The following is a 26,831-nucleotide window of genomic DNA, read 5'->3' on the forward strand; positions in this document are numbered from 1 at the left end:
CATCTAACAAAAAATATAGTCATTCCTTCAAAGCAATTATTAGTATTTGGATAGTAAATCATTATAGGGCTTCTTTTATAAATTGATTGCTTTTTATAATTATACAATTCTAAAGGATTTTTATCTATATACACATTTGGTAAATATATGTATACAGATAAACAACTTATAGACATGTACTGTGTATCACTTTATATACCTAGATTTATTATTAACTGAAAAGGAAGCCTTTTGCACTATCAGACTAAATTTTAAAGGTTATGAACTGTGCTGAAGATGCAATATTGATTTGTAAACTTGATACATTTAATAACTATATAGAGACTAAAGTAGGACATTTACAAAAATCATTCTTAGAAAAATATATTTTAAAATACTATTATTATATGATGGATGATTTGAAGTTAGATCTATTTTGTTATAGAAAATAAATTTGAAAAATTATGCTCATGAAAATTTTAAAGATTTTGAAGTTTAATCCCATATATTCTCTGAGTAACAAAATAAGACAAAATATTATACAAGATAGTTTTCATTTTTTATGTTGCAGTGGAGGAGTAATTTTATGCAGTCCCCAGATTTAAAGTTTGATTTGGAAAGAAGTTGGTAAGAACTTTTAAGTAAAACTATGTGGGTTTAGGTACTAGGTAAGTGAGTTTTAATATTACATAGGAAAAATCAGCATGTGTATTTAATAAAAAGATGAGAAATTTTCAATCAGAGAACTAATGACTGCTAGATACACTCCCTCCTTTCTATTTCTGAAACTTCTTTATGTATTGATCCTAAAATAATGGACAGGCAATACAATGTTTGCAGACGATTTGTCTAAAACTGTGCAAGAATAGCCTACTACATGGGAATAGCATGTTCTCTCTGCAAGGAGGAAAGAGTCAACCTAAATGCAAAAAAAATGAAACACGAGACCCACGTTGAACAAATAATGCAAACAAGTATTAAAGCTTATGTGTGGAAGAAATGAAAATAAATAAAAGGGGAACCAAATGTATGCTTTTAACTAAGCAATTTTCTTTCTTTAAAAAACAAGAATATTATTTAATATTGATAATTTTAAAGTCATAATGATGTTGACACTGGTATCTATATTTATTTATTGAAATTAATAAATATTATCAAGTGTATAAAATATTCCAGATACTATACTGTAGAAAATTGTGTAGGTTGGCCAGGCGTGGTGGCTCACGCCTGTAATCCTAGCACTTTGAGAGGCCGAGGCAGGTGGATCTCTTGAGGCCAGGGGTTCAAGACCAGCCTAGCCAACATGGTGAAATTCCATCTCTGCTAAAAATACAAAAATTAGCTGGGCGTGGTGGCTCATGCTTGTAATCCCAACTACTCAGGAGGCTGAGGCCAGAGAATCACTTGAACCCAGGAGGCAGAGTTTGCAGTGAGCTGAGATCACGAGATCATGCCATTGCACTGTAGCCTGGGGAACAGAGTGAGACTCCAACTCAAAATGAAAGAAAGAAGGAAAGAAAGAGAAAGAAAGACAGACAGGAAGAAAGAAAGAAAGAAAGAAAGAAAGAAAGAAAGAAAGAAAGAAAGAAAGAAAGAAAGAAAGAAAGAAAGAAAGAGGAAGGAAGGAAGAGAGAGAGAGAAAGAGAGGAGGGAAGGAAGGAAGGAAGGAAGGAAGGAAGGAAGGAAGGAAGGAAGGAAGGAAGGAAGGAAGGAAATTGTGTAGGTTAATATAAAGAATATTCTTTTACACAAAATATTTTATATTTCACATCTAACATAAAGAGTAAACGCCAAACTAAAATAGCACACACCTTATCAGGGCATGCAGGGTTAAGAATGTGGGTGGAGATTTAGAATGATAAATATTTACTGTCACAATCAGAAGCTATTCAGCCGAGTGCTTTACTAGGTTATCTACATTTGATCACAGTATTCCTTTGAGGTAAAACAATATAATTAAACTTCAGTCTAACACTGTGGATAATCCAAAGTGGTTTCTAAAAATTCAGTCAGGGTTAGAGAAAACTGCTTTAATTTGGCTCCAATTTTTAGAGAATATCTTCATACTTTTCTCAAGATGAATATCCAGAAACTTAATGATGTATTAATAACCGTGAGTGAAGAGTTTAAATCGAGCCAGTTTGATGATAATGTTCTTTTTCTAACCTGCAAAGCACAGAATTCTCAGATGCTTTATTTAGAATCTAAATCAGTAAGTTATGAACAAATGAAATTCCATAATATTAAAATGTTATATTTTTTTCCTAACAGATATGCAGGTTGTATTTTTATATAAGTCTACACACTACACTAAATTCTGAATTCTAGGCAGAGTACCCTAAGAATACTCTATCAGTATCAGAGTATCAGAATACTATTGAGTATTAATGAATTAATGTTATACATGTGCCAAATGAATACGTGCTGTTCACATAGATTTTTTTAAAAGGCATTTTTTTAAATGCTCCCTCTAAACCTTCTCAACCTTTGAAATACCTGATTGTTAAGCAGGTTGTGTCATCTCCTGCCAATTGAAATCTTGACGGAGGAAGATAAAAAGCAATTTTTTTACCCAAATAAAATTTACCATTATCCTCAGAGAGCTTTAATTTGAAACTCAAACAGTGGAGCATAGTTTTCTTGTAGTGCCACTTTCAGTGATTATCTTTTGAATGTCCGCGTGTACATACGAATGCCTTTGTTTCTACTTGTCTCCTTTGCACTCTCACTTTAAAACTCCCACTTCCTTCCAGTGCGGGGAAGAAAACTGCCGCTGAACATCACAACACTTTTCATATTTATTGCTTCCTGTGTGTCAGTTTCCAGGAATAAAATGTAAACTTTAACATAAACATGCTACTTTTTTTCAATGTGATAAATGAGTGAAAAGATCTCCACAAAATTTTTGTGTCATACCTAATTCAGAATATCGAAGTTTGCAGACAAAGAATTTCTATTCTATTTTAAGCAAAGGGCATGAAATAAAAGTTAACAGATACTATTATCTAGCAAATTCCAGTATTAGCCAGATTGGTTTTACCAAAATAGATCTTGAGGTATATTTCTTATTTCCTCCTTCCCTCCATGCCTCCTTCTTCCCTCCTTTAATTGTGGATGTGCATAACCTCCAACTATTTCTTTGCTAACTTACTACATAAGGACTGTAACAGAAAATAACTTTTACTTGCACTTCTGTGTAAATGTTATTATGAAGAATTCATTTAAATTTATTTTCTGTTAGGTCATATGTATACAAGGGATAAGACAATTGTGTAATACCAACCAAAAAAAATCAAATGTGTTAAAATTACAGGATAATATTTGTTAATCAATATAGATTATTCCTGACATATATTTGATATATGTCAAATATAGAAAATGACTCGTATTGAAATATGGAGATACTACGTTTTATTTTTGAGAGACTCCTTTGGTGTTATTTAAGAATTCAAACTGGCTGGGGACATTTATTTCATGTTCTAATTCTAATTTGCACCATGTAACTTTTTGCACAAGATAAACACAAAAATAACTAACACTTGAGAGATGAACAAATGGTCTTCAACAGTTCAGAGTGTTTATGTGATGTGACTCCTACATGCAGATATATATCCTACTTCAGACAAAGTCTCTAAGTACCATTACAGCACTTACCACAATATGTGTATTTATTTACTCATCTGACTTTTTGCTGTGTTGCCATGAGAGCATACATAATGGTAGACTACAATACAAGTCAGTGGAACTTGTTCTGAAGAAGTAATGCATGAATTGAGATCAGAAGGATGAGATGGATTTATTAAAGCAAATATCCAAGAGAAGATCTATCCACGCAACAAAAACAATAAATGCAATGTCCTAGGAGAAGAGAGATGAGGAATGAAAAGGAAATGAAAGAACAAGACATACAAAGTAGTATATCTATACATTATAAAATACTATGCAGCCATAAAAAGGAATGAGATCATGTTCTTTGCAGGGACATGACTGGAGCTGAAAGCCATAATCCTCAGCAAACTAACACAGGAACAGAAAACCAGACACTGCATGTTCTCATTTATAAGTGGGAGTTGAACAATGAGAATACATGGACACAGGGAGGGGAGCAACACTCATTTGTGCCTTTGGGGAGTTGGAAGGAGAGCATCAGGAAAAATAGCGAAGGCATGCTGGGCTTAATACTTAGGTGATAGGTGCAGCAAACCACCATGGCACATGTTTACCATGTAACAAACCTGCACATGCATCCTAGAACTTAAAAAAAAAAAGAAAGAAAGGATGCCAAGGTGGGAGGCACCAGGAACCAAAGGCCAATTTCTACAATTGCTAGGAAAAAAGGTAGGCAAAGGAATGTCTGTACACAGAGGCTACCAGGCTACCATTTGCCTTTTTTGAAGTTTGTTCTGGCTTTGATGTGGAAGTCTGACTGGATAGGGTAAGTCAGGCCAGAGAGGGGAGAGGTGGAGAGAGTGGGATGTCAATTAAGATTGTTATTTCACGAAAAGGAACCATATGCCTTGGTGACGTTTACACTTCTGGTCTGCTGCCCAGGAGAAAAGTCCACTTAGTTCATTACATACAGGCACCATCTTTGAGGCAAACGTCCTTCTTTCTATATTTTTAAATTACTTTCTCCCTACATCTAAGATCTTAAGTTTTTGCCTTTTTTTCCCCATGTTATACTTTCACTGATCTTAAACAGGCTCTGCCTTCCTGAACTTAAAGTACATATATTTTCAATAGCGTTCTTTTTATGTTATTATTTTGAAGAAATTAAGGCCAATTCAAGGTTAAGGCTCCGCTGGCATTATTATATCTACTTGTATTCTAGAGCATTCATATGCATATAACGATGGGTGTTCTTATGAAAGAATGTCACATATGTGCATGTCATCTGCTAGATATAAGATTGGGAACTGCAGCTATGGCATTCAAAATCTTAGAAAATACTATGTTATGTGATAGTGGAATCTATGTTTCTAACATCATAATATGACACCGATTCTAAAATAAAAAAAACCCACCACCGCTAACAACTAAAACACACTTTGCAACACAAAAACTCATAAACCTGAAAGTACATCAAATTTATTAATTTCCCATTGAAATATTTTTGCTTTGAGTATTTGCTGTAGTTGAGAGATGGACAATGCCCAGGTAAATACATCTGTATATAGAACTGATCCACTTCAAAGCAATCACCTTTCCCACAGCAGACATTTGTTTCCTTAAGTGGAAAACTGATAGAAGTCTACATTTACAGATATATATCCAAGCAGTCTAACATTAATTATATTGTTTATATAACACCTTCATAGTTTTGTCTAAGATATTGTCACCCACCATGAGTAAACATACACACTTACACACACACACACACAAAATATATACTGTATATAGGTAATTTATTTATAATTTATATAAATAAATATACTGTGGATCTCTCTATATATTGCATTATATATATTGCATATTATATATATTGTATATATATTGCATATATCTCTATATATTGCTATATATAGCATTATATGTATAAAATGCATTTATATATTACATTATATATGAATATATGTTTATATATATTATTATATACCATTATTATGTAGCATATATATGGCATTATATGTATATAATGCATTTATATATGGCATTATATGTATATAATGCATTTATATATGGCATTATATATATTTTATATATATTTTATATACATATATAATATATATTTTTATATACATATATAATATATATATATTTTTATATACATATATATATTATATATATATATTATATATATATATATATATATTCCCATTGAAAACATTTGTAGGAAACTCCCTTCTGGATTTTCACCTACTTTAAACATAAATATAACTTAATTTATTTCAATATTTTTTTCTATGTCAGACTTTATCTCTTTGGACTAGTAAGGTCTGAGGCTATAAATAACTTGGCTTATGCATTTTATCTTTTTTTTTTTCATGCCCTATGTCTTATGTCAACTAGTCTCCATTCTGTTCACTAAACCTTTATTCTAACAGATGTTGCTTTTTTTTTTCTTTTCCTCTTTCATGTTATCCAGGGCAGATCAAAGCATTTAGTCATTCTTGTCCACTGAATGCAGAGGTGTGAGTGTGAAATTTTGCATGATTCCTGTGTTCAGGTTGCTTCTCTAATGTTTCCAATTACTTTATTTGATAATATTTGATATGTGTTGACTGCTTCAACTGATAGAAATAATCTTAAATCCAACTACTTTTATGAGAATAAAAGTTCCTAAAGTATTGAAACAATATTCAAATTTTGTCTACTTTGATGAGGCAGTTGATTCATTTTCAATAAGTAATACTATTTCTATAAAAGATATCATAAACATTTCCCCTGAAATTACATAACATAGTTTATAATCAGACAATTTATGCATGAAGAGGTCAAAGCCAACTATATTTTAACAATAATTATTGAATGTTACTAATAAGCATTCAATTTAATTTTTGAATACAAAACGTTATAAACATCTTGAGGTACATGGAAAATTGTGGCTTTCATTCCCTTTTAAACATTTGGCAGTGAGAGTGAAGGCAATGTAACATAATGGAAAAGACTCTGAATTAGCTGTCAAGAGAATTGAGCTTAACTTCAGCTCTTACCACTAAGTAGCCAAGAGATTTAAAGATACTTTTTAACTAATTCGAGTTTAAATTTTCTATATTATAAAGTGAAGGATAGGAACTAGAGAAGCTGTACAGTAACTGAAAGCTATAGTATTTTATAAACTTATTTTTTAGCAAGAATTTTATGGAAATTTTGGCCACAGCTTTTCTTTGGACATGTGTTTTTCTCAAAGTAAAATACCATATATTGTTGAGCTTTGTGTTCAGTATAGCATTAAGCATAAGTAGTTATGAGTATACAAAAATTTCCAAATGAATTTTTTTGCACTAAAATATTCCAGATGAAAATTATTTTCTTGGAAGCATTAGTTGAAAATAACTTCATTTTTGTCTTAGGATATTATTAAATTTTTTAGACTTCTCTAAATACAAGGTAGAAAAGTGAATAGGATGAAATTTTTTGTCATTTATGTGTCAAACACATCATTTCATTTTGTCTTTTCATTTCACCTCAACTTGATTTTAATTCACAGACAGGAAATTGCTGATTGCCTCTGATGCACCTTATGAAGCAGGTACACAAGTCACTTCTATTTTTCTGGATTTTCATATGATAAAAATTGAGATATTTTGCTTACCAGTCACATACATTTTTCCCATTCTGTTAGATAAATTATTATACATTTCGAGAAAATAAAATATGTTTACATATGTCTAAGATACTGTGCAATTTTAACATGAATTTTAAAATGTTTCCATATTGCAGTTAGAAAAGTATGATCTGGTGTCAAGGTAGTACCTAGGAATGCTATCTAGCATAACAAGAATAAGGATTCTTAAGGGCAAAGGTTACAATTGTCCCCAAGATTGAGGCCAGCAAAGGGCAAGTAAATGTGGGACGCCAAGCATCCATCTGTTCCAGGTGAAGCAATTTAAATATGAGGTAAGACAGTTATTAAATGCCAACAAAAGATAAATCAGAAGAAGCCACATTTGCCAGAAGAAAAGCACTTAAAAGGATCTTGAACCCTGGCACGTATACAAAACCGCATTTGCAACACAAGAAAAATACAGACTTTTAAGCCTCTGTATAAAGCTTTGTGTTAATCTCAAGTGAGGTAACTGATTGAAACAGAAAGTAGTCTAATATTTATTAATCAGTAATCTATGTTCTTTAGTGTACATGCATAGTGAATAGATAAGTATTTTTTAATCACAACAAAAACACAGGGGTATAAAAATGCTGGTTTAAGAGACTGGTTTAATGTCATTTCAGTGGCAGCAAAAGGCATACAATGAATCAGTGGCAGACTTGCGAATTGATTTTAGATCCCATTAGACTCGCTTTTTAACTGCTCAGCAGTTCCTGGGATTGCTTTCAGGGACCAAAGATACACAATGGATAAAATGGCAGACTGGAAAATAAAGATAAAATAAAAATGGAAAGTAGTCAATGGATGTGGTTTGATTTCTGATAATTTGAAATAATACTCTTTTTCACCTATAAATGTATAAATCTTAAAGCTGTATTTGGGTAGTATTACCAAATATTCTATCATTTTTACAGAAGTAGATTTTAAATTACTAAAGAATAATAGCAAAATATGCAAGGATAAAAATAATTGCATTCAATGAAAGTTGAATACCTATGGCATTCGATTTTTTAAAGCAATGATTAAAGGATGACCCTTCACATAAAGATATATTTCTCCAAATACATTTGTTCCTGCTGGAATTTCCAAAGACTCATAAGTACAAAATTAGACTAAAACGTAGCCTTTGGAAAAAAAATGTAATATTTCAACATTCTTACAGCTAGGGATAGCTTGAAAAGGCCCATTTACATTAGAAATAATAGAATAAAGAGTATGACCATCTTCTGATATTTAATAATAATTTATGCTATATAAAATTAAGTATTTGCTGATTCTTACAGTATAATTGGTTGATAATATACTGGTATTCATACTTTTCTGTGTATTTAAAATATTACATGATCAAAATATTAGGAAAAAGTAAAAAGACATGCTTCATTGCTAAACTTACTTTGAATGAGAGTTGGAAAACATTTATTTTTATTTTTATTTTAAGTAATCTATTTCAAAATATTTGTATTAGTGCTACAAATCCTAACTTTTTCCTTTTGGTAAAAAATATAGTTATATTTTTCTTTGATTGTAAAACATGTTACTGCTCTTCTTCTTGTCCAGGTAGAAGTAAGGTAAGTGGGTTTTACTTATCTTTGCTCAATCCCTAGAATTTCTACAGAGAGAATTAGTAGTAACAGAATAACTGTTTTGTGGGGTATTCTAGCACTAGTTTTATTAAAACACAACTCCCAGTTTATGTTATTACTATAATCTTTTAAAGGACTCTGTGAGTTTGCCACTGCCAAGGAATTTTACCAAGGTGACATACACTATTTCAGCCTGAAGAATTTAATGCTACTTTCAAGAAGGTTCTTGATAATGCAAGTTGTAATGGATTTAACTTGAAATTCAAAGTTTTGAGTGTTTAGAACTAAGTATTAATAAGCACATCATATAGCATAATCTCAATGGGGTATAATATTGATGCCATTAGAAAGGCCATTTGTTATGATGGGCATGAGGACAGATGGTATACTGGCTGTGTGATGTTATGTAACATGTTGAACTTCCCTGAGCCTTAGTTTCCTCAATTGAGAAACAGAGATAATGCTTCTTTCACAGAATTATTAAAATCAAATTATATAATTTTGATAAAGCTATCAACCATGCCAACAATAATAGCCTCTAATAGTAATAAAAGTAATAACAACAATCGTGGACAATAGTTATAGCAGAAGATAAATTGGATAGAATAACCAGAGATTAATTAGGAATTACATTTTCAATAAAAATTCGCATAATTATTATAAGCTATAATGTAGTAAAGAAGTATAAATAAAGCATGGCTTAGTGATTCTTGATGTTAAAATTTACTTTTTCTAAGTGTTATATATTAAATCTTGTTTCTTTCTGTTCAGTTGCTTTTTGTTTTTTGAATTTTTTTTAAAAGAAAAGTGCATTTGAATTACTTTCACATATACATTCCCCAAAATAGCATTTTCTTTATTTACGAGTAATGGAGAAACTCTCCTTTGTGATATGCTATCAATGCAAAATTCACATAACTTTGCCTATAGTAGCTTAATGTTTTATGCACAACATAAATGCAGCTTAACACAGCTGATTTGTAAGCTCAGAAGTTAAAATTAAATGTGCATGAACCACAATATGCTATAAAACAAGTTTGACTAATTCACAAAAGAATCATAAATGCTTTTTTTAATGAGGAGTTTAAACAGTGTCATCACCTCAGTTATATTTCATCTAATGGCTTATGAGATCTGGCTATTATTTAGATATCTTGATGTTTTCATTTGAGAATTGTAATTTTACGCAGCATCTTTCACTCAATATCAGAATAGGGTCTTATCACGTCACTACTGAACTTTTGCTATAGCCTCAAAAGAGGATGTTATGTATATGTCTATTAATTTTTCTCCCATATTTATGCCAGAAATATGTTTCAAAGTGAATCATGGCAATAGTGGTTTTGTCTGGCTGAAAACTTGCATGGTTCTTGACTAGCTTGCCTAAACTAAATTTGATCTTAACTTTCTCGTCTCCTTTTTTTGAAAAGCAGTAAACTCTATGCACACTGGGCTATTTGCCATTTCCCTGTTGGATTATAATCATTTATGTTTTTCTCCTTCCATTCACTGTTTCCATAGCCTATCTTCCAAATCTATTAATATCTCATCCATTTCCAAATTCCAGTTAGAATAAGATGGCCTTTGTTTACCTCATTGAGTGTTCCCTTATTTACACTCATCACTTTGTACAAACGAGGAGTGCACTAAGTATTTCTGAAGTGTAAATCCAGGAGAAAAAAATCACTCCGACATAGTCCCCTAAACCAGAACTAATCATTTTACTTTTCTTCTCCTATTGTATGGTGCTGGAATGTCCTTTTAAAGGTGCAGGTTCTGGATTCAGACATGAACTACTGAATAGCATCTTTGCCTCAGGTCTATGACAAAACAATCATGAAAAACCTTACTTTTCTCATTAGTAAAATGAAGATACTGAGAGTAGCTACCTCATCAGATTTTTGTGATAATTAAGTAAAGTAATACTTTTAAAGTACAGGATATATACTCACCGTTCAATCAATATTAGTTATTGGGAGTATGATTTGTATTATTGCAGATGTCTTTACCAACACCGAAGTTAGATTTTTGTTTCTATGTGAGCCCTTTGAGGGATGATATTTGTGTTCGTATTCCTTACAATTAATATTAGAAAATTAAGAAAAATTATTCCTAGGTTTTTATTAAAGCCATTCTTATCACTACTGAATCATTCATGTGAATACAAATTGCTTCCAAGTTGAGCAGTATTGTAGCCTCAAATCTGAAGGAACATAGATATGAATGTTAAGCCTCCATTATTTTCTAGTACTCTCTCAGATATATCTAATAAAACCTTTATTGCAGAAGGTTTGCTCATGACGCTTTTCTTTTTCACCTCAGTGCTGTTCTCATTACCTCATGCTGATTCTCATCCATGTCCCTGCTATTTCTACTTCCCCATCTCTCATCCTGTAGGAGAATCATGGTGCAATGCTGAGATTGAACACAAGGATACAGCTGACTAATCAGACTGCTTCCCCATGGAACCCTATGATGTCATTTTTTTTTTCTTTACACTGCAATTGCATTTGTATCAGTACAAACACATCTTAGCAATTTAGATTATGATATATCTTCTGGCTTGTTATAATTGCATGTGTATGCTTTTACAGCAAGACTGTTAGATCCATAAGGTTAGGTCCTTTCCATATAAAAACCTTTCATGAAATGTCATGGATAACAAGAGGGGTTCCATAACTTTGGATGCAAACAAAGCTATGACATCATTATCCTCCTTTTCACTATTCCAGAGTAATAGTTATTTATTTTATCTTCTCTTGGAAATAAGGACTCTTTCTACATATTTGTATATTGGTGAATGTCAACTGACATTATGCAAAATTTGAAGCTTTCACCATAAAATGATCTGAAAATTTACCGTTGTGTTAAAACCACTGTGCAACTATAACACAATGGTTTTCTCCCCCCACTCTCTTGAAGTTCAGTTGTGCAACATGTCAGGTTTGCTGGGTTATACTCCAGTTAGTTCTAACTGCTAGATTTCATTCAGTTTTGGTGACAATGATGTTTTTAAGGGGGTAAATGTAAAACAGTTTAAATAATATTATCATAAGCAACAATATTGGATTTCAACTATCAGATATTAATTTTTACACAAATGCTCATGTAGGTATGATGATCACCTGTCATTCTGCATTCTATCTTTGCTTTACTTGGTAGGACTGAGCTGTCCTATACGGGAGCTACTAGTCAAATGAAACTATTGAACATGTGAAATGAGACTAGTCTAAATTTAGTTGAGTTCTAAGTCTCATAAAAACTCTAAATTTCAAAGGCAGTACAAAAAAATAATGTCAATGTTATTAATAATTTTATATTGATTACATATTTAAATAATATTTTGGATATATTTAGTTAAAATAAATATATTAAAAATAATTTCACCTGTGGTTATTTTTATTCCTTTTAATATAGCTACTAGAAAAACTAAATTACATATGCAGCTAGCATTATACTGCCTTTGAACAGAGGTGTTCTAGAAAACTCTAACTTTGATAGACTCTAATGGAAATTACAAAAATGAAGTTTTAAACAAGGGTGCTAGTCTAAGCCCTATCACCAATAAACTGTGTGAATTTGTGTTAGTGATATCAACTCAAATGACTTATTTCAAGATGCTAATTTAGGATAAAAGTGTGACTATTAAAGTGTGCTTTTCTACTTATCTGCCTTAAGAGAGTTTCTTGACTTATTTTTACAAATCATGGTAATGTTTCTATTATGAAATATGAGTTTTAGTCATTTTTTAAACCACAAGCTATCTGGCTTTGGCTGTGGAAGACAATGATCTACAAGTACTAACTGGATGAGACATTAATCCAGTAAGGAAAAGAGCAGTATTAAAGCTATGCAGAACAAATGTGCTAAGTCTGGAGCAGCAGAGAGCCATTGGGACCCATAGACCAGGGCTATAAAATTAGGGCAAGGAGAGTATCCTCTGGTGTGAACACAGAGAAGGAGATTGCATTATCGCTTTTTCTTTCTTTTTTCTTTTCTTTTTTTTTTTTTTTTTAACAGAGTCTCACTCTTGTTGCCAAGTGGTGTGATCTTGGCTCACTGCAACCTCTGCCTCCTGGGTTCAAGCAATTCTCCTGCCTCAGCCACCAGAGTAACTGGGATTACAGATGCCCGCCACCACACCTGGCTATTTTTTGTATTTTTAGTAGAGATGGGATTTCACCATGTTGGCCAGGCTGGTCTTGAACTCCTGACCTCAAATGATCCGCCCACCTCAACCTCCCAAAGTGCTGGGATTACAGGGGTGAGTCACTGTGCCCGGCCTTTTACACTATCTTTTTAAAAACACTTGTAAGGTGTCTTCTAGCATGCTGTCAGAGTTACCACATATTGTATGGGGTTTTTTTTTTTTTGACAGTAACTAAGTATATGCTCTTTATATTTAAAATTAAGTACCAGCAAAATTGGAAAAGAAATCCAATTAAAATTAGTTATAGCAATGCAACATGACAATTACATTGCTATGTATACTGAAAAGTAAATACAATTTTGCAGTGTGAACATAGTCCTAGTACCCAGAAGCTACAGTCATTGCGGTGGGCAAATACACTTTCATGTGCTCTGGGATGATTTAATTCTCTCACCATTTTTCTCTATCTCAACCACAGCAAAATCTTCCTTCATACCGTGAACTCTGGCCTTACTTTGGCCCTTAGTTGGCAGAATATAGCATTTGCATATCGAGTCAGGCTTTGTTTCTTTCTCATTAGCCCAATACAATTAAAGGAGCATTTTTGGCATTTAAATAATCATAAGCTTCAAGCAAATGAGGGCACTAAAATTTTAAATTAAAAAAAATAAATTATGACTGTGGGATAGCCATCCAAATAATTAGAATGTGCTTATTTCATTTTTTCACATTAATATCAGAATAAATCATCACAGTTAAAAACAAGACTGAGAGATAACTTACTGATGTCCATTTATTAGAAACACATTGCAGGAGGAGATGAAGGTATTCTGATTTCAGGAAATTCAGTCTAAGTTTGTTATGCTACTTTTCTTATATTTTTAAAAAATAAAATATTTTTTTCTCATCTGCAGATTCAAGTTGTGTTTCCACTCTTAAACTTTGGTTTTAAAATGAGGTTATTTACACAAGGAGACAAAGAGGTAAAAAATGAAAATAAAAATAAAACATAGAACTAGAGTCGAGAGGTAAAAGAAGGATTATGAAGGCTGGAGGATGAAAGGGAAGATGAAAAAGTACCAAACAGGTGAACAGGCAATGGGATTTAGTGTTATTTTTCATGTTTTTGTAAATTTAATATTTATAACAAATTAATGGAAGCTTTTATGAATAGAAATTTCCTCTTAAAGTAGATTATATGGGAAATATGTGTAAGGGAATCAATCAAAAGAGGACCCATATATGAGAAAGAGTAAGTAGGAGATAAATAACTCCAGTGACTGTCTCACCCCAGTAAATGTAAAAGCTTTGATCCAAACTAGGTATTAGTCTACAAGGAATAGGAAAACATGTTTATGGTTAATATTAACTGTATATGATGTAGTCCTTATCTGCATTGATTTCTGGTGAATCAAGAAGTCATTCAAAAATCAGATACTATAGTGCTCACTTCGGCAGCACATACACTAAAAAATAAAGTACTATAGATAATATATTATTTTAATAGGTGATTGGGAATGGCATTATTGTACCAATATGGCCTTATAAAAACTGTTTAAATTTGTCCAAATACTTTACCTGGCAATAGGTATGCTATATGTGCTAAAACACAAAACTAAATATCCTTCAAGGTAAGAATTTAATGCTAACACTTCTATTTCTATCTGTCACTGTTTTTAGGGGAAAAAAAGCTGTCAAGTATTATCAGTAAAAAACTTTACAATTGAACATACAAGAGGTACAGGATAAATGAATGTTAATCTCATAACTATTGTGTTTATATATCAAATATTCAGGGAAATCAAGTCAAAATATAAAATGCTCAATTGAAATGTTTTAATTAAGGGTGTGAAGGATGTTCATTTGGATTTTGGTATCTATTTTTTTAGCATTTTGAAATTTTTTTATTGTTTCAAAGTATGACTTAGGTCACTTTACTCCCTCACTTAAGCACTAGTTCTATTAATTTTGAGAAATAGTCTTACTGATAATATTTAGAATTTAGAACTTTAACAGTCCAAGCAAAAATACACTAGTGAGTTGTTATCTCAGAATTTATTAACTGCAAAGCTTCTCCTCAAGTACAAAGAGCAGATCATTTTAAAATTTAATTTTGAATATAAATGATGGTACTTTATTAAGCATAGTAACTTGTACAAGTCTATCTTCCAACATGATTCAAGTATTGAAAGATTAGGAAAGAAAAACCTAGAAACCACTATGGACTTTAATCACATTTGGCTCAGGTCCATAGTGCAAATGAGGGATACGCTGCATCTGATGGAGACAATGAACAGTTGAGTTGCCAATGAATCTCGACTTTTCTCACTGAGGCTAGCATGCTACAAAATAAATACAGACTCCAATGTAAGATCTCAGAAAGACAATCCACATACCCAAAAGCAACTCCTTATTGTTTTCCCAAGATATCTGAATTTCTCAGTTCCCTACCAATTCGTAGAAATAAACTTGCTCTTCATTGGACTAAATAGTATAATAAATTGAAAGAAGTAACTCAACTAGAATGGGTTAGATTAGAAGTATAAATTAGTTGACAGAGCATTACCTAGTACTTAAATAACATTTTGGCCTGGGGCACTGTTACTAAGAGGATTGATTCAAAGTTTTGCATCAGAGCACACTCCTATTTCTAGTGGAAGGGAAGAACCAGACAAAACATTTTATTTCATATATAGATATATTGGTTGTCATTGTGGAAATGACCTTAGAGATAGCCATTAAGCCTCATTGCATTTCTTAATGTCCCTTTGGTTCTATCATAAATCTCAATCACGATATTATGAGAGTATTTATAGAGTTAATACAATTCAGCTCTCATCTGGGCCTGCCTTTTTTCTTATTTTAGATTTCCTGCCAGTAAGTAGAAAAGACCCATTTGGAATTTGAGAAAACATCCTGAGACATCTTCGAAAATCTGTACTTCTCCTAAATTCATACTTTGTTTTATTAACAGATGTAAATTTGAAGGGGAAATACCATATCCTGTAAGCCATTTGGGAATATTTTGCCTCTCAAGGATGACTCACACTTTTCATTTCAATGGCATGGATGCTGAGAGCTTAAACTCCAAACTCATGTGTACTCTAACTCTAAATCAATTTTTCCATGAACTCTGCAAGCATTTTATGATAAACACACACATGTGTATGATGTATGTGACCTCACTGGCAGTTTTCTGCAGTGTCAAGTGTTATTGGAAGATACCCAAGAATTGATTGACACATATCTTACAGAACTGGAGTTAATTAATAGGTCTACCAATTCCCAAATGTACCACAGGAAAGAGAAAATCTGTTTAAGACAGCAATCAATGACATACTGTGTGTGGTCAGGAGGCATTCACGATACAGCTAAAGTAGATTTTGGAATACGCTATTCAGGAGTGTAAATACAGTCAGGTGACACATAACATTTTGGTTAATGATGAACGGCATGTAGGATGGTAGGCCCCTAGGATTATAATGGATCTAAAAAATTCTTATTGCATAGTGACCTCATAGCCATTGGAAAGCCTTGTCTCTCTTTACATATGTTTAGATGAACAAATACTTATTATTATGCTACACATTGCCTACAATATTCAGTACAGTAACATGCTGTACAGGTTTATAGCCTTAGGAGCAATAGGCTCCACCATGTAGCCTAGGTATATAGTAGGCTATCCCATCTAGATTGGTGTAAGTACACTCTATGATTTTTGCACAACAGTAAAATAGCCTAAGGACATATTTCTCAGATTCTATCTCTGCTGTTAAACGACGCATGACTATATTGCTATTAAAATGCCTGAAGAGTAAAAGAGGTCTATTTTCGTAACTAGAAGATGAAACTGAAGGTTATTTTGCAAACGGTTGTATTATTACTTTAAAGGAACCATTAATTTCTTCCTATAAGATCCAAAGCTATTAAATAAGAAAGTAAGCCCTGATTTCCTTCAAAGTGATGGGTTTTACTTCTGGGACATTCTGCCATATATGATGATAAGTCTATAATGTCATTTCCTGGCAATGGAGTTTCAACATTCTTGAAAACAGAATGTAAGATGATTAGTTGTTTTAAAGGAAGAACACTGCAAAGAAAAAACTGCATGTTTAAATGTCCATGAAAGTCTTAATAAAAACAACAAATGATGTCTTTTTTTCTATGATAAAATTATTTGTAATATGTCTAGACAAAATTTTAAAAGGAGATTCGTCTTTCATTATTTCACATTGCATGGGGCAGGTAATAGCAAAGTACACACAAAATGTCTAAACTAGAATGTAGGAGAAAAATAAGTCCTTTATCTGAAAAGTTGTCCTTGAGAACAAAAGTTCATATATTCAAACTCTATGACAGTTTATGAACTCTAAGCCAATAATCCTGGCCTCTGTTTCGATTGCTATTTTATTTCTCACTCTCCCGATCTCTCTATTACTGTCTTCTCCCAATAGTAGAAGTATACACTGTCTCTTTTTTTCAACTTCACCAACAGCATAACAGTTTAAATCCAAAGGTAGTGTTTTAAGTATAATATAGATGAATTTAAAGCAGATTCTCTCTTAAGGCAGCTTAAGCATTGAAAATTAAATTTGATGTAGTCTAGACAACCTATATTGATAATATCTTTTCCAGAATTTCATAGATTGACTGTCTAGACTGCTTCAAATTCCCCAGGTAATTGCATAATCATCTTACTTCTGATCCCCTAAATAGTCTGGAACAGTATTTCACAATCTATAGTTATCATGCAAATCAAAATCACTGAGCTTCTGAAGGAGGACCTCTCTCAAAGGCTGTGAGTTTCAGAGTCTCAGGAAAATACTTGCATTTCAATCTCCCACCTCAGAATGCTCGGACGGGAAGCTTTATATATTAGCTATTTGGGTAGAGGAAATCCTGGTAAATGGCCTGGCTCCAGAACCTGTACCTCTTCATTTCCCCAGCTGCCCACCCATACAGCAGCAATGAGTAGTTGATGAGTGGAAGAGGAACTAGACTGTTAACTCTATTAAAATCTCAACTTCAAAAATCAACATTTCAGGAAAATGATAAAAATGCAAGAATAGCATATGGCATTTTAATTTAAATGACCATCAACATCATGTAAGCCTCACATTTAAAAGGGGGAAGTTAGGAGAGGTGCAGAATCACCCGGCAGACATGAGAACCCAGTGCCATAATTTACAATATCTGATGAAGTGAGAAACATTTAAGAGGGCAAAGTGACAATTGCTAGCAAGCAAAACAGCAACACAGCTTTTAGGCTGTGATGCAGATTTATATTTTGTATTAAATACAAAATGTAAAAATACAAAATGCAAGGTATAGACTTGCATTTTAAAATATTTATAGTTTCTAATATTAATTGACTTTTTTCAGCCACCATTATCCATTAGACAATGTTTAACTTTCACAACTGTATGAGGTACAGACCATTTTCCTTACAAATTTCTAGCTTAGAAACTTAGATACAGAGGAGGTAAATAATTTGCACCAGATTAAGCAGCTAGTACCAAGCTGAGGTTGAATGCAAGTCCTGCAGTCTGAGGCTAGAGGATATGCTTTCAACAATGATGGGATTAAAACTCCTTGAGTTTCTACAGGGAAAAAAAAAAAGAAAAAAGGCAATGGGTCATACCGTGCTAGGAGCAGTGGAAGGCAGTTAGAGGTAATAAGTCAACCTTGCATTTAAAATATACAGACACTGAGAATCAAAAGATTGTTTTTAGTTTGTGTTGCATGTTATGAGACAGAGTCTCAGAGACGTTAAATAATATTTCCAGTGCTCCACAGCTAGTAAGTTGTAGAGCAAGATCTGAAGCTAGATGTGACACCAAAGTCCAGTCCTTTCTGCTAATTTGTGCTAAAGGTTCAGCATTCCTGCTGGGAGCAGTGGCTCACGCCTGTAATCCGAGCACTTTGGGAGGCTGAGGTGGGTGGATTGCCTGAGCTAGGAGTTCGAGACCAGCCTAAGCGACATGGTGAAACCCTGTCTCTACTAAAATACAAAAAATTAGCCGGGCATGTCGGCTTGCACCTGTAATCCCAGCTACTTGGGAGGCTGAGACAGAACTGCTTGTACCTGGGAGGCAGAGGTTGCAGTGAGCCCAGATTGTGCCACTGCACTCCAGCCTGGGCAACAGAGTGAGACTCCATACTCATAAGAAAAAAAAAAAACAAAACAGGTCAGCATTTCTGATTCCATTGCCAATCATGTAGAGCATAATTCCTGACGCATGTAAAAAGTGCAATATCATGACTCATGTAAAAAGTGCAATATCATGCGGAGGGAGTTCTCTAGAGCTATCTTCAGAATATAGAAAAGTGAGACAATCACCTTGGGCCCAAGTTTTAGGACAACTGATGTATTACAATAGGAATTGGTTGAGAAGACAGCAAAGAGAGAGTGACTAAATCAGGTGCTAAAACAAATTATGTGTACAAGGTCTCCAGGACCATGTGCATAAATTTATCCCTAATTTAATCAATGTAAAACAAGCAACTTCACTAGAATTGCCTGTCCTAAAGTTACTTTTTACTTAAAATTCTTCAGTCTGTCAGCATAAATACTATACATATGGACTTATAAAAAAGAGAAGAAGGAAGGATGTGGTTGGGGAAATAGGATGATGAGGAGCCACTGGCAACTGGTGAGATCTTGGGAATGTGTCTTCCCTGGTTCATCAAGAAGAAAAAATAAGTGTGTTTAGTCTAGAAACCACATAATCTCTAAGGTGCTTTCTTACACAAAGAAGATATAACACAAACTGTTTTGATTTCTAATTCATTTGGGTCAAAAGACATATTTGTATCACTTTGGGACACTTCATGAAATTTAGGGAGAGAGTCTAAAGTTTAAGTTATAAAGAAGTAACTACCAGGTCAATTTTATCTTATCTTTAGGATATCAGAAATATTTCAAGAATAAGTCCTTTATTTGTTGAGTATTTCTGAATTCCAGTTTTGAAGAAAATTCTGTCATCAATGATTTTCTCACCACGTGAATACTTTTGTTCCTCTTAGGATTTTGTGCCAAAAATTACAAGAGGGTTTATAATTGAAGGCTATTGATAAGCCAAATTCACCAAACTGCTTTCAACATTAGCAACTTTTTCTTTATCTTGATTTTTGCTTAAATGTACATAATTTCCTCACTAAAACATCTTTACAAGGAATAGACAGATTTTTTTAAAAAACATATTTTTTTCTTTTCCATACCACCAAATTAATAACCAAAAATATAAAATCAAAGCTTAGCCAAGCAAGAATACAAATGTGAATAATGTGAGTCAAACTTGAGATCAGATCATTGTGCAAATGTATGGCATCCTATCTTAATCCCTAGGCAGAAGAAAACAACTGGGTGGCAGACACTTCTGGCTGAGGATGGAAAAGGAGGAGAAGGCTGGCAATATACAAATGAAGGAGAAAACACCACACATTCAGCCTGCTGACATCTGCTGCACATGCAAAACGGATTGGACTCTGTAATCCAGGGTGAAAACAAATGCTTTCTTCCTTCCTTCCTCCTGCTCCCTAGTTTTTGTTGAGTAATGTTCTCATTCTTTTTGCATTTACAGATTAAAATTAATAACAGCATCTGAGTTTGAAGTAGGTCCCACTGAATAGTGAACCACAAGCAAAATGAACTGAAGAAATTAGTAATGAAGCATTTTGAATAGAAAGGGGTCATGGACAAATACAATTTTTTAAAAGCCAGCGTTACCTCAGGATGATGTCCAATTTCAATGTAGGTGCAAATTGGATGAAAAGCCCCCGTTCCACAGGCGTACAAGTGAGTCTGATTATATGCCTTAAGTACCTTGATGAAATTAGCACATTCTTTCTGTAAGACAAAAGGAAAACCAAAGAGTTTCAGCAATCAGCATGACTGAGATATCCTCTAGGGTGCTAGGCATGCTGGAACAGATTTGTCTTTTGTTTTCTTTCTCTTTTTTTTTGGCATCTCTTTCACAACATTTTAAGGACTTATTTATTATTCTATTGTTTTGCTTATATTATAATATGCATTAAAATATAGAGTTTCTTACTCTGGTGAGAACAATTATTTTATGCCCTTCCATCAGTCTTCCATTAAAACTATTTTTAATTTATTTATACAAAAGTGGAAAAGAAATTTAGACAATCAATAATCACAGGTGATTTTTCCAGAAATGAGGAGAGCACCAAATTGCTTGATTAACTAATGAATTAATCAAACAAAATCATGGGGAAAATTTACTTGCAAAACTCAGTTTTCAGTTCCATTTTAGGAAAACAAAAATATAATATGACCCTCTAATAAATTACATAAAGTTTAAACATCATTAGTAACCCATTTTGGAAATATCCAAATGAGTATTCACATGGTAAATAATAAAAACTGCATTCAAATGATTTTGTTAAAGGCTATAGACTTTCTTATCTACTTTCTTTTTTCTATAAACATTTGGAATTAAGAACCAAATATGTAACTATAAATGCAGTTAAGGATCAAGTGTGGACAACAGTACAAGCAAGGTGGGCACACATGACAGGATTGGGTTGTTCCTGGCACTTCTAAGTGTGTCACACTCCCAAAGTCATTCTCTATGACTTGCCACTTTTCAAGTGAAAGCTCAGAGTGCTTTATGTAGTCAGTTGGAGCTTACAACTGAGGTGGTAAAATTATTTGAGTACATTTCCAAATGACATCTGTATTCTATATTTGCAGCTGATTATTTTTATCTTAATTCCATTGCCCCCATAAAAGAAGGATCAGGCAACCAAATTTAAGCAGATTAATTGATATTTAAATTCAAATAATTGCTGTCTATTATCACTTATTTTTCTAGGATGAAACCTGATGATGACCCTAAAATACATTGCCCTAAAAATGAATGTGGCCTATTTAAAGTAAAATGCGAAAGTTTCTGGTTATGACTCCTCTCTCCTGCTTTCCTAACATATGCTGAGTACTTTGGGGGTAACTAAAATAAACATAATTTCTTCCACTGTTTTGCTACACAGATCCTAAGTCTTTCTTTTGTCTGGTAAGGCATTACAATGTATAAAATTACTCTCTGAAATAAATTGATCTTGCAAGTTGTTATGAGGAAAAATTTCCTAGCTTAAAAGGTATGTGGATCTCATCCATGTGTCACTTAAATAGGGTACCTCTTAGGGGTAAAACTATGAAACAGATATAACTTAACTTCCACTACTCTTAGCAACAAGCTCTCCATTCTGTAAGAGTCTCTCCTCCTTCCCCAAGAGAATAGGGCATGAAGGCTTGGGCAGAGGAAAGAGGTTGTAGAAAGGGAAACATCTGATAAACTCATTTACAAACCAGGCATTCATGGGCCTTTCCCAAAGGATTTATCTGTATTCTTAAAAAAAATTCAGTCATTTGCAAAGAAGCCATTTTCAGGAAAATGTTTACTTTGAAACACGTAGGTGGCCACATACTCTGCTTTTATATAAAGACTATCATCTCTGATTGTGGGCTCAATATTATAGTATTCAAGATTAGAAATAACCAGTTCCAGCACCATATGCTGAAACCAAGAAATTGGCTGTGTACATATTGGTAAGCAAACAGATATTCTAATAAATAATAGTGGCAGACCCAGATGGATGTCTTTTTCATTCTAGAAAAGAACAAGATTTCAGTCTGCATGCCATGCCTTTAAAGATATGCATGCAATTTTTTCCACAAACCCCAATTTTTCAGTCCTATCAGTATCACCTAAGTGCCTCCTTAGAAATATGACAGTGAACTTACTTCTCCATAATAAAAAAGGAAAAACATATTTTACCAGTAAGAAGACTTGTGAACAAAACAAAGGTTCATGTCACCTGTGCAACTGTTATGAATCATAATGTCCCAGAATTTGTGGGCTCTTTATCTCTTATAGATTGAATAACTGACTAGCAATTTATAGTGACTACGTCTGTCCTTCCAAGGAAACTAGCAGATTGTAATTAATGACTGAAAAACTCTCAAGGTTCTTGCTAACTATGAAATTGGGCTCCACTGAATATCATAATTTTAATTTGTTCTCTATTAACTACTAAAGAGGAACCACTATAATATGACAACAATTCCCCTACAGAGCTGTTGGAACAAAATCAATCACAGGACCAAAGCTGTGAAACCTGGCAAAGGGTTCTACCTAGAGTGCTGATAACGGGAATCTGTCTGTGTTACAAAGCAACTAGACCCACCCTATTGGCCTAAGGCCTGGAATGATTCCCTTCATTTCCCCACTGAACTCTCCCAGTTGGCAGCAGGTTGTACTGTTACCATGCCCTGGGGGCAAGCTCAATATTATTTTGGAAGTGAAGGTTGATGCAAATAGAAGGGAGAGAAATTTCTTGGGCTTAGAGGATATAAAGATGCTTGAAATGAAACAAAGGAATGGAAGGAAATACTTTCAAATTTGGTTAAAAATAGTTGAGAGGAGACTCATCGAAAACAATGGAGGAGGAAAGTGCATTAAAAGAACTGGACAGAGAAGAAGCAAAAATTTGACAGAGACATTGTTAGTAAGGATTTGTTCTTAACAGAAAACCTACATAAAAGAGTATCAATCCTGTCATTCATTTGCCTTCATTCTCTAGCTTGTTGCTGCCAAGGTTTTCGAGTGTTCCAAAACAGGATATTCATTTTATTTGGAAGCAGCTTGGACATTCCTCTAAAAAAGAAGGAAGTGTGGCAGAAAAAGGAAACACACTTCACACATTTCTGCTCTAGGGAGACAGAAGAAGAGTGTTTCTGACCTTTTCTTGAACCATGACGATTCTTAAAACTCAGAATGTAATGTACTTTTTGGCCTTAAACTACTGTACTGCTTTGCTCAGCACTGGAGGATTTACAATGTAATAAAGAGAGTGGAATCAGTTCAAAATGAATTCATTTTTCAAACCTTGATCCTTTTTGGAATTTAAGTTGATGAACACAGACAAGTTTAGCAACAAGTCGGCAGTTGGCTTCCCAAGAGTCAGGCAACCATATTGACCTCTTATTTTACTGAAATGTTCCCCAGAGCAACAGTGTTATAGATTGTTAGCTAGAAATAAAAGTAAGGGCAGTTATAAACCAGTAAAATCCAAGGCTACACCTGAGAGTAATGATTCATCACCCTTAGTGACAAACCACTTACCCTTATTTTTTTAAGGGCCTCTTGTCTTTTCAGATCAAATGGATAGAGGAATTACGTATAAAGATATTACCTGGAGAAATAAATTTAGAAGAAAATGTCTACCCCTAGAAAAAGATACAGGAGCCAAAAGCACAGTGATTCAAAAACAAACATTGCAGATATGAAGCACTGATTAGACTGTGTTACGCAGACTTTTCCTGGACGGTTACAAAAATAAAGTCCATCCATCTGTCAAAACAACTGCTCCATGCATGAAAATTAAACAGAATTGAGGTGTTTTTAACTAACTTCCGATAATTATACTTTCTACAAAAGAATATGATTTACCTCCAATTCCAATTACCTCCTTGCATGTTCTTAAATTCTGGATGGAGCAGTTAAATTTTACTCTAAGTAAGCGAAGAGAAAAGGAGAGAAGACTTGTGAACGTGAACAATCTCTATTCAAATATATTCAGTTCATGATTAAATCAAACAACTTGTTCTGGCTTAACTATAAATCAGTCCAAAATGAATGGGTAGCATATAACATTGACTCAGGTCAGTGAGAATTCACGTAAAAAGAAGAAAAAAAAATGCTTCTATCCCATCGATAGTTTATGTAGAAATATTTTGGTGCATAATCTAGCAGCTGGGAAAGCAAAGGAAACCTTTTCCTATCATGATGGGTGGATACATTTCTGCCTGAAAACCCATTAATAAGCTTAATTCCTGAAGTTAATCTGTTGACTTTCTTTTTCTCTGGTCAATTTATTTGGCAAGCTAGCTGAATACTGGAATCTTCGTGCCAAAGCAGTAATCCGTGAGATTGTTCCTGTCACTCACTTTATCCCTTCCTCTATTTAAGCTTTTCCGCACTTATCTGGCAATAATGTTTAGTCTTTTTTTTTCTTTTAACATTGTGCTATTACAGCTGTAATCCGATCATCCATAATTGTGTTTAATACTTCACTATTCACTAAAGGAGGTTAGAAATCTCTTCTCCAAAGAGGCTTATCTAATAAAACTAAAATATAAACCATGTTATAATTATAATATTAGCCTTCTAATGTTGAATTTGTGACTTGGAATTTTTTAACACTCATCTTTTTAAGTGATGAATAGGCAGTTCTGTCCATTTTGGGAGGCATTTTTACCTTCAGTATTTAGAATATGCCATAATAAAACGAACTGAACTTTCCACATCAATGCTTTTATATTTTTTAGAGATTTGAAATAATACTGACTCAACTAACACAACAAAGTTACCATTATATATAGCCAGTTATTTTGGTATGTAGGCATATTCATAATAATTGAACTATATCACCATAAACCTATGATAACTGAAAAACAACTTTTAAAGTGGCTTGAATTATATGATTAAACTAAATGAAGACTCTCTGTACAAGGCTCCCAAATTATTTTACTTAAATGCTCATTTCAGTTAAGTGCCCAATTTGACTGCTCTTTCCCCTCCAGATTGACTATTTGTTTTGAAGTCCTAGAAATATTGTTCAAGACTCTATAAACATTTTTCTTTCAAATTACTTGAAACCTTCAAACATGTTCAAAATGATTATACACATAGGCACTATAGAGCATGCTATTAGCAAAAGCTGACTGCTGTGATTTTCTTTTATTTAAAGGAGTTCAAAAAATTCACTTTGAAATTCTGTGTGGACCATAGAAGCTTATGATATCTATTTTTAGGCTTATGTTTTCTTTTATATTATACTGTCACTCTGATTCATCAGGATGTGTGCCATTCATTTGCATGATTTGATTGTGGTCCATTATATGTACCTAGCATAACCTTTCTTCACCCCATATTGCAATAAATGCAGACAATTAAAAATATTCTGGGAAATCTACATAAATATGTTTCCTACCGAACCAGGAGAATTATGAAGTACTCACAATCCTCACCCTGATTTCAAAAATGATATTCTGTGGTTTCCAATTTTATGCAAGGTGCTGAATATTTAGTGTTCATGCCTTAATGCAACCAAGTCATTGGTTTACATGAAGTAAGGAGAGTTACAATGTAAAGGAATTTATTGTGGACAAAATTATTTGGCATATTTAATTCTAACATACATGCCTTTACCATAACAGAAATCATTACACATAAAAGAGAGATGAACTGCGTCTTTAATTGCACGTGAGATGTAGCCTTAGGGAAAGACAGAAAAACTGAGCCCATATTTTAGAGGAATGCTTGATTTCATTCACATCTACCTCCTTTCTACCCCGTCTTGCCTAATATCAAAAATTAATTTTTGTTGGAGTCTTTAATGTCCAAAGTACTGAAGTCTGTTTTATAGTTATAATATAAAATATTCTCTTAATACATCTTATAATAATTGAAGACCCTAATCAAGTTTAGTGTTTGTGACATAGACACTGATGTATCACTTATTCAAATGCAAGTGCCTGTGGCATATTTCACACGTATACGCTTTTCCTTTTCTTTCTTTTTTTCATGACCAAGTTTAGTTGCTTTAAAAGGAGATTAAAAAGTAGAACATTCGGAAAGAAAGAACTTTTACAATATAAAAAGGTTTGAAAAGAAGTCAAATGCCCATAGGGTAAATGAATTATCAAACCAGAGTTGTGAGACTCTGTTATAAGCTGAACTGCATTTTCTCAAAATTTATACCTTGAAGCTCTAATCTCTACCATCTGGGAATATGACTCTATTTGGGGATTAGGGTCTTTAAG

The 26,831-nt window shown here is 33.3% G+C and overlaps 1 protein-coding gene across 6 annotated transcripts in view; it reads right to left on the reverse strand.

The window, feature by feature from the left end:
• Positions 1-26,831, reverse strand: part of SEMA3A (semaphorin 3A) — a 554,212-nt gene that overhangs the window by 130,828 nt on the left and 396,553 nt on the right. For all 6 annotated transcript variants that reach the window (XM_054687612.2, XM_009453467.5, XM_054687611.2 and 3 more), the window contains one exon: positions 20,712-20,831. In XM_054687612.2, the coding sequence (XP_054543587.1) occupies positions 20,712-20,831 (120 nt within the window). The remainder of the gene's footprint in view (positions 1-20,711; positions 20,832-26,831) is intronic.

Source organism: Pan troglodytes, chromosome 6 (assembly GCF_028858775.2).
Source record: "Pan troglodytes isolate AG18354 chromosome 6, NHGRI_mPanTro3-v2.0_pri, whole genome shotgun sequence".
Classification (NCBI taxonomy): Eukaryota; Metazoa; Chordata; class Mammalia; order Primates; family Hominidae; genus Pan; species Pan troglodytes.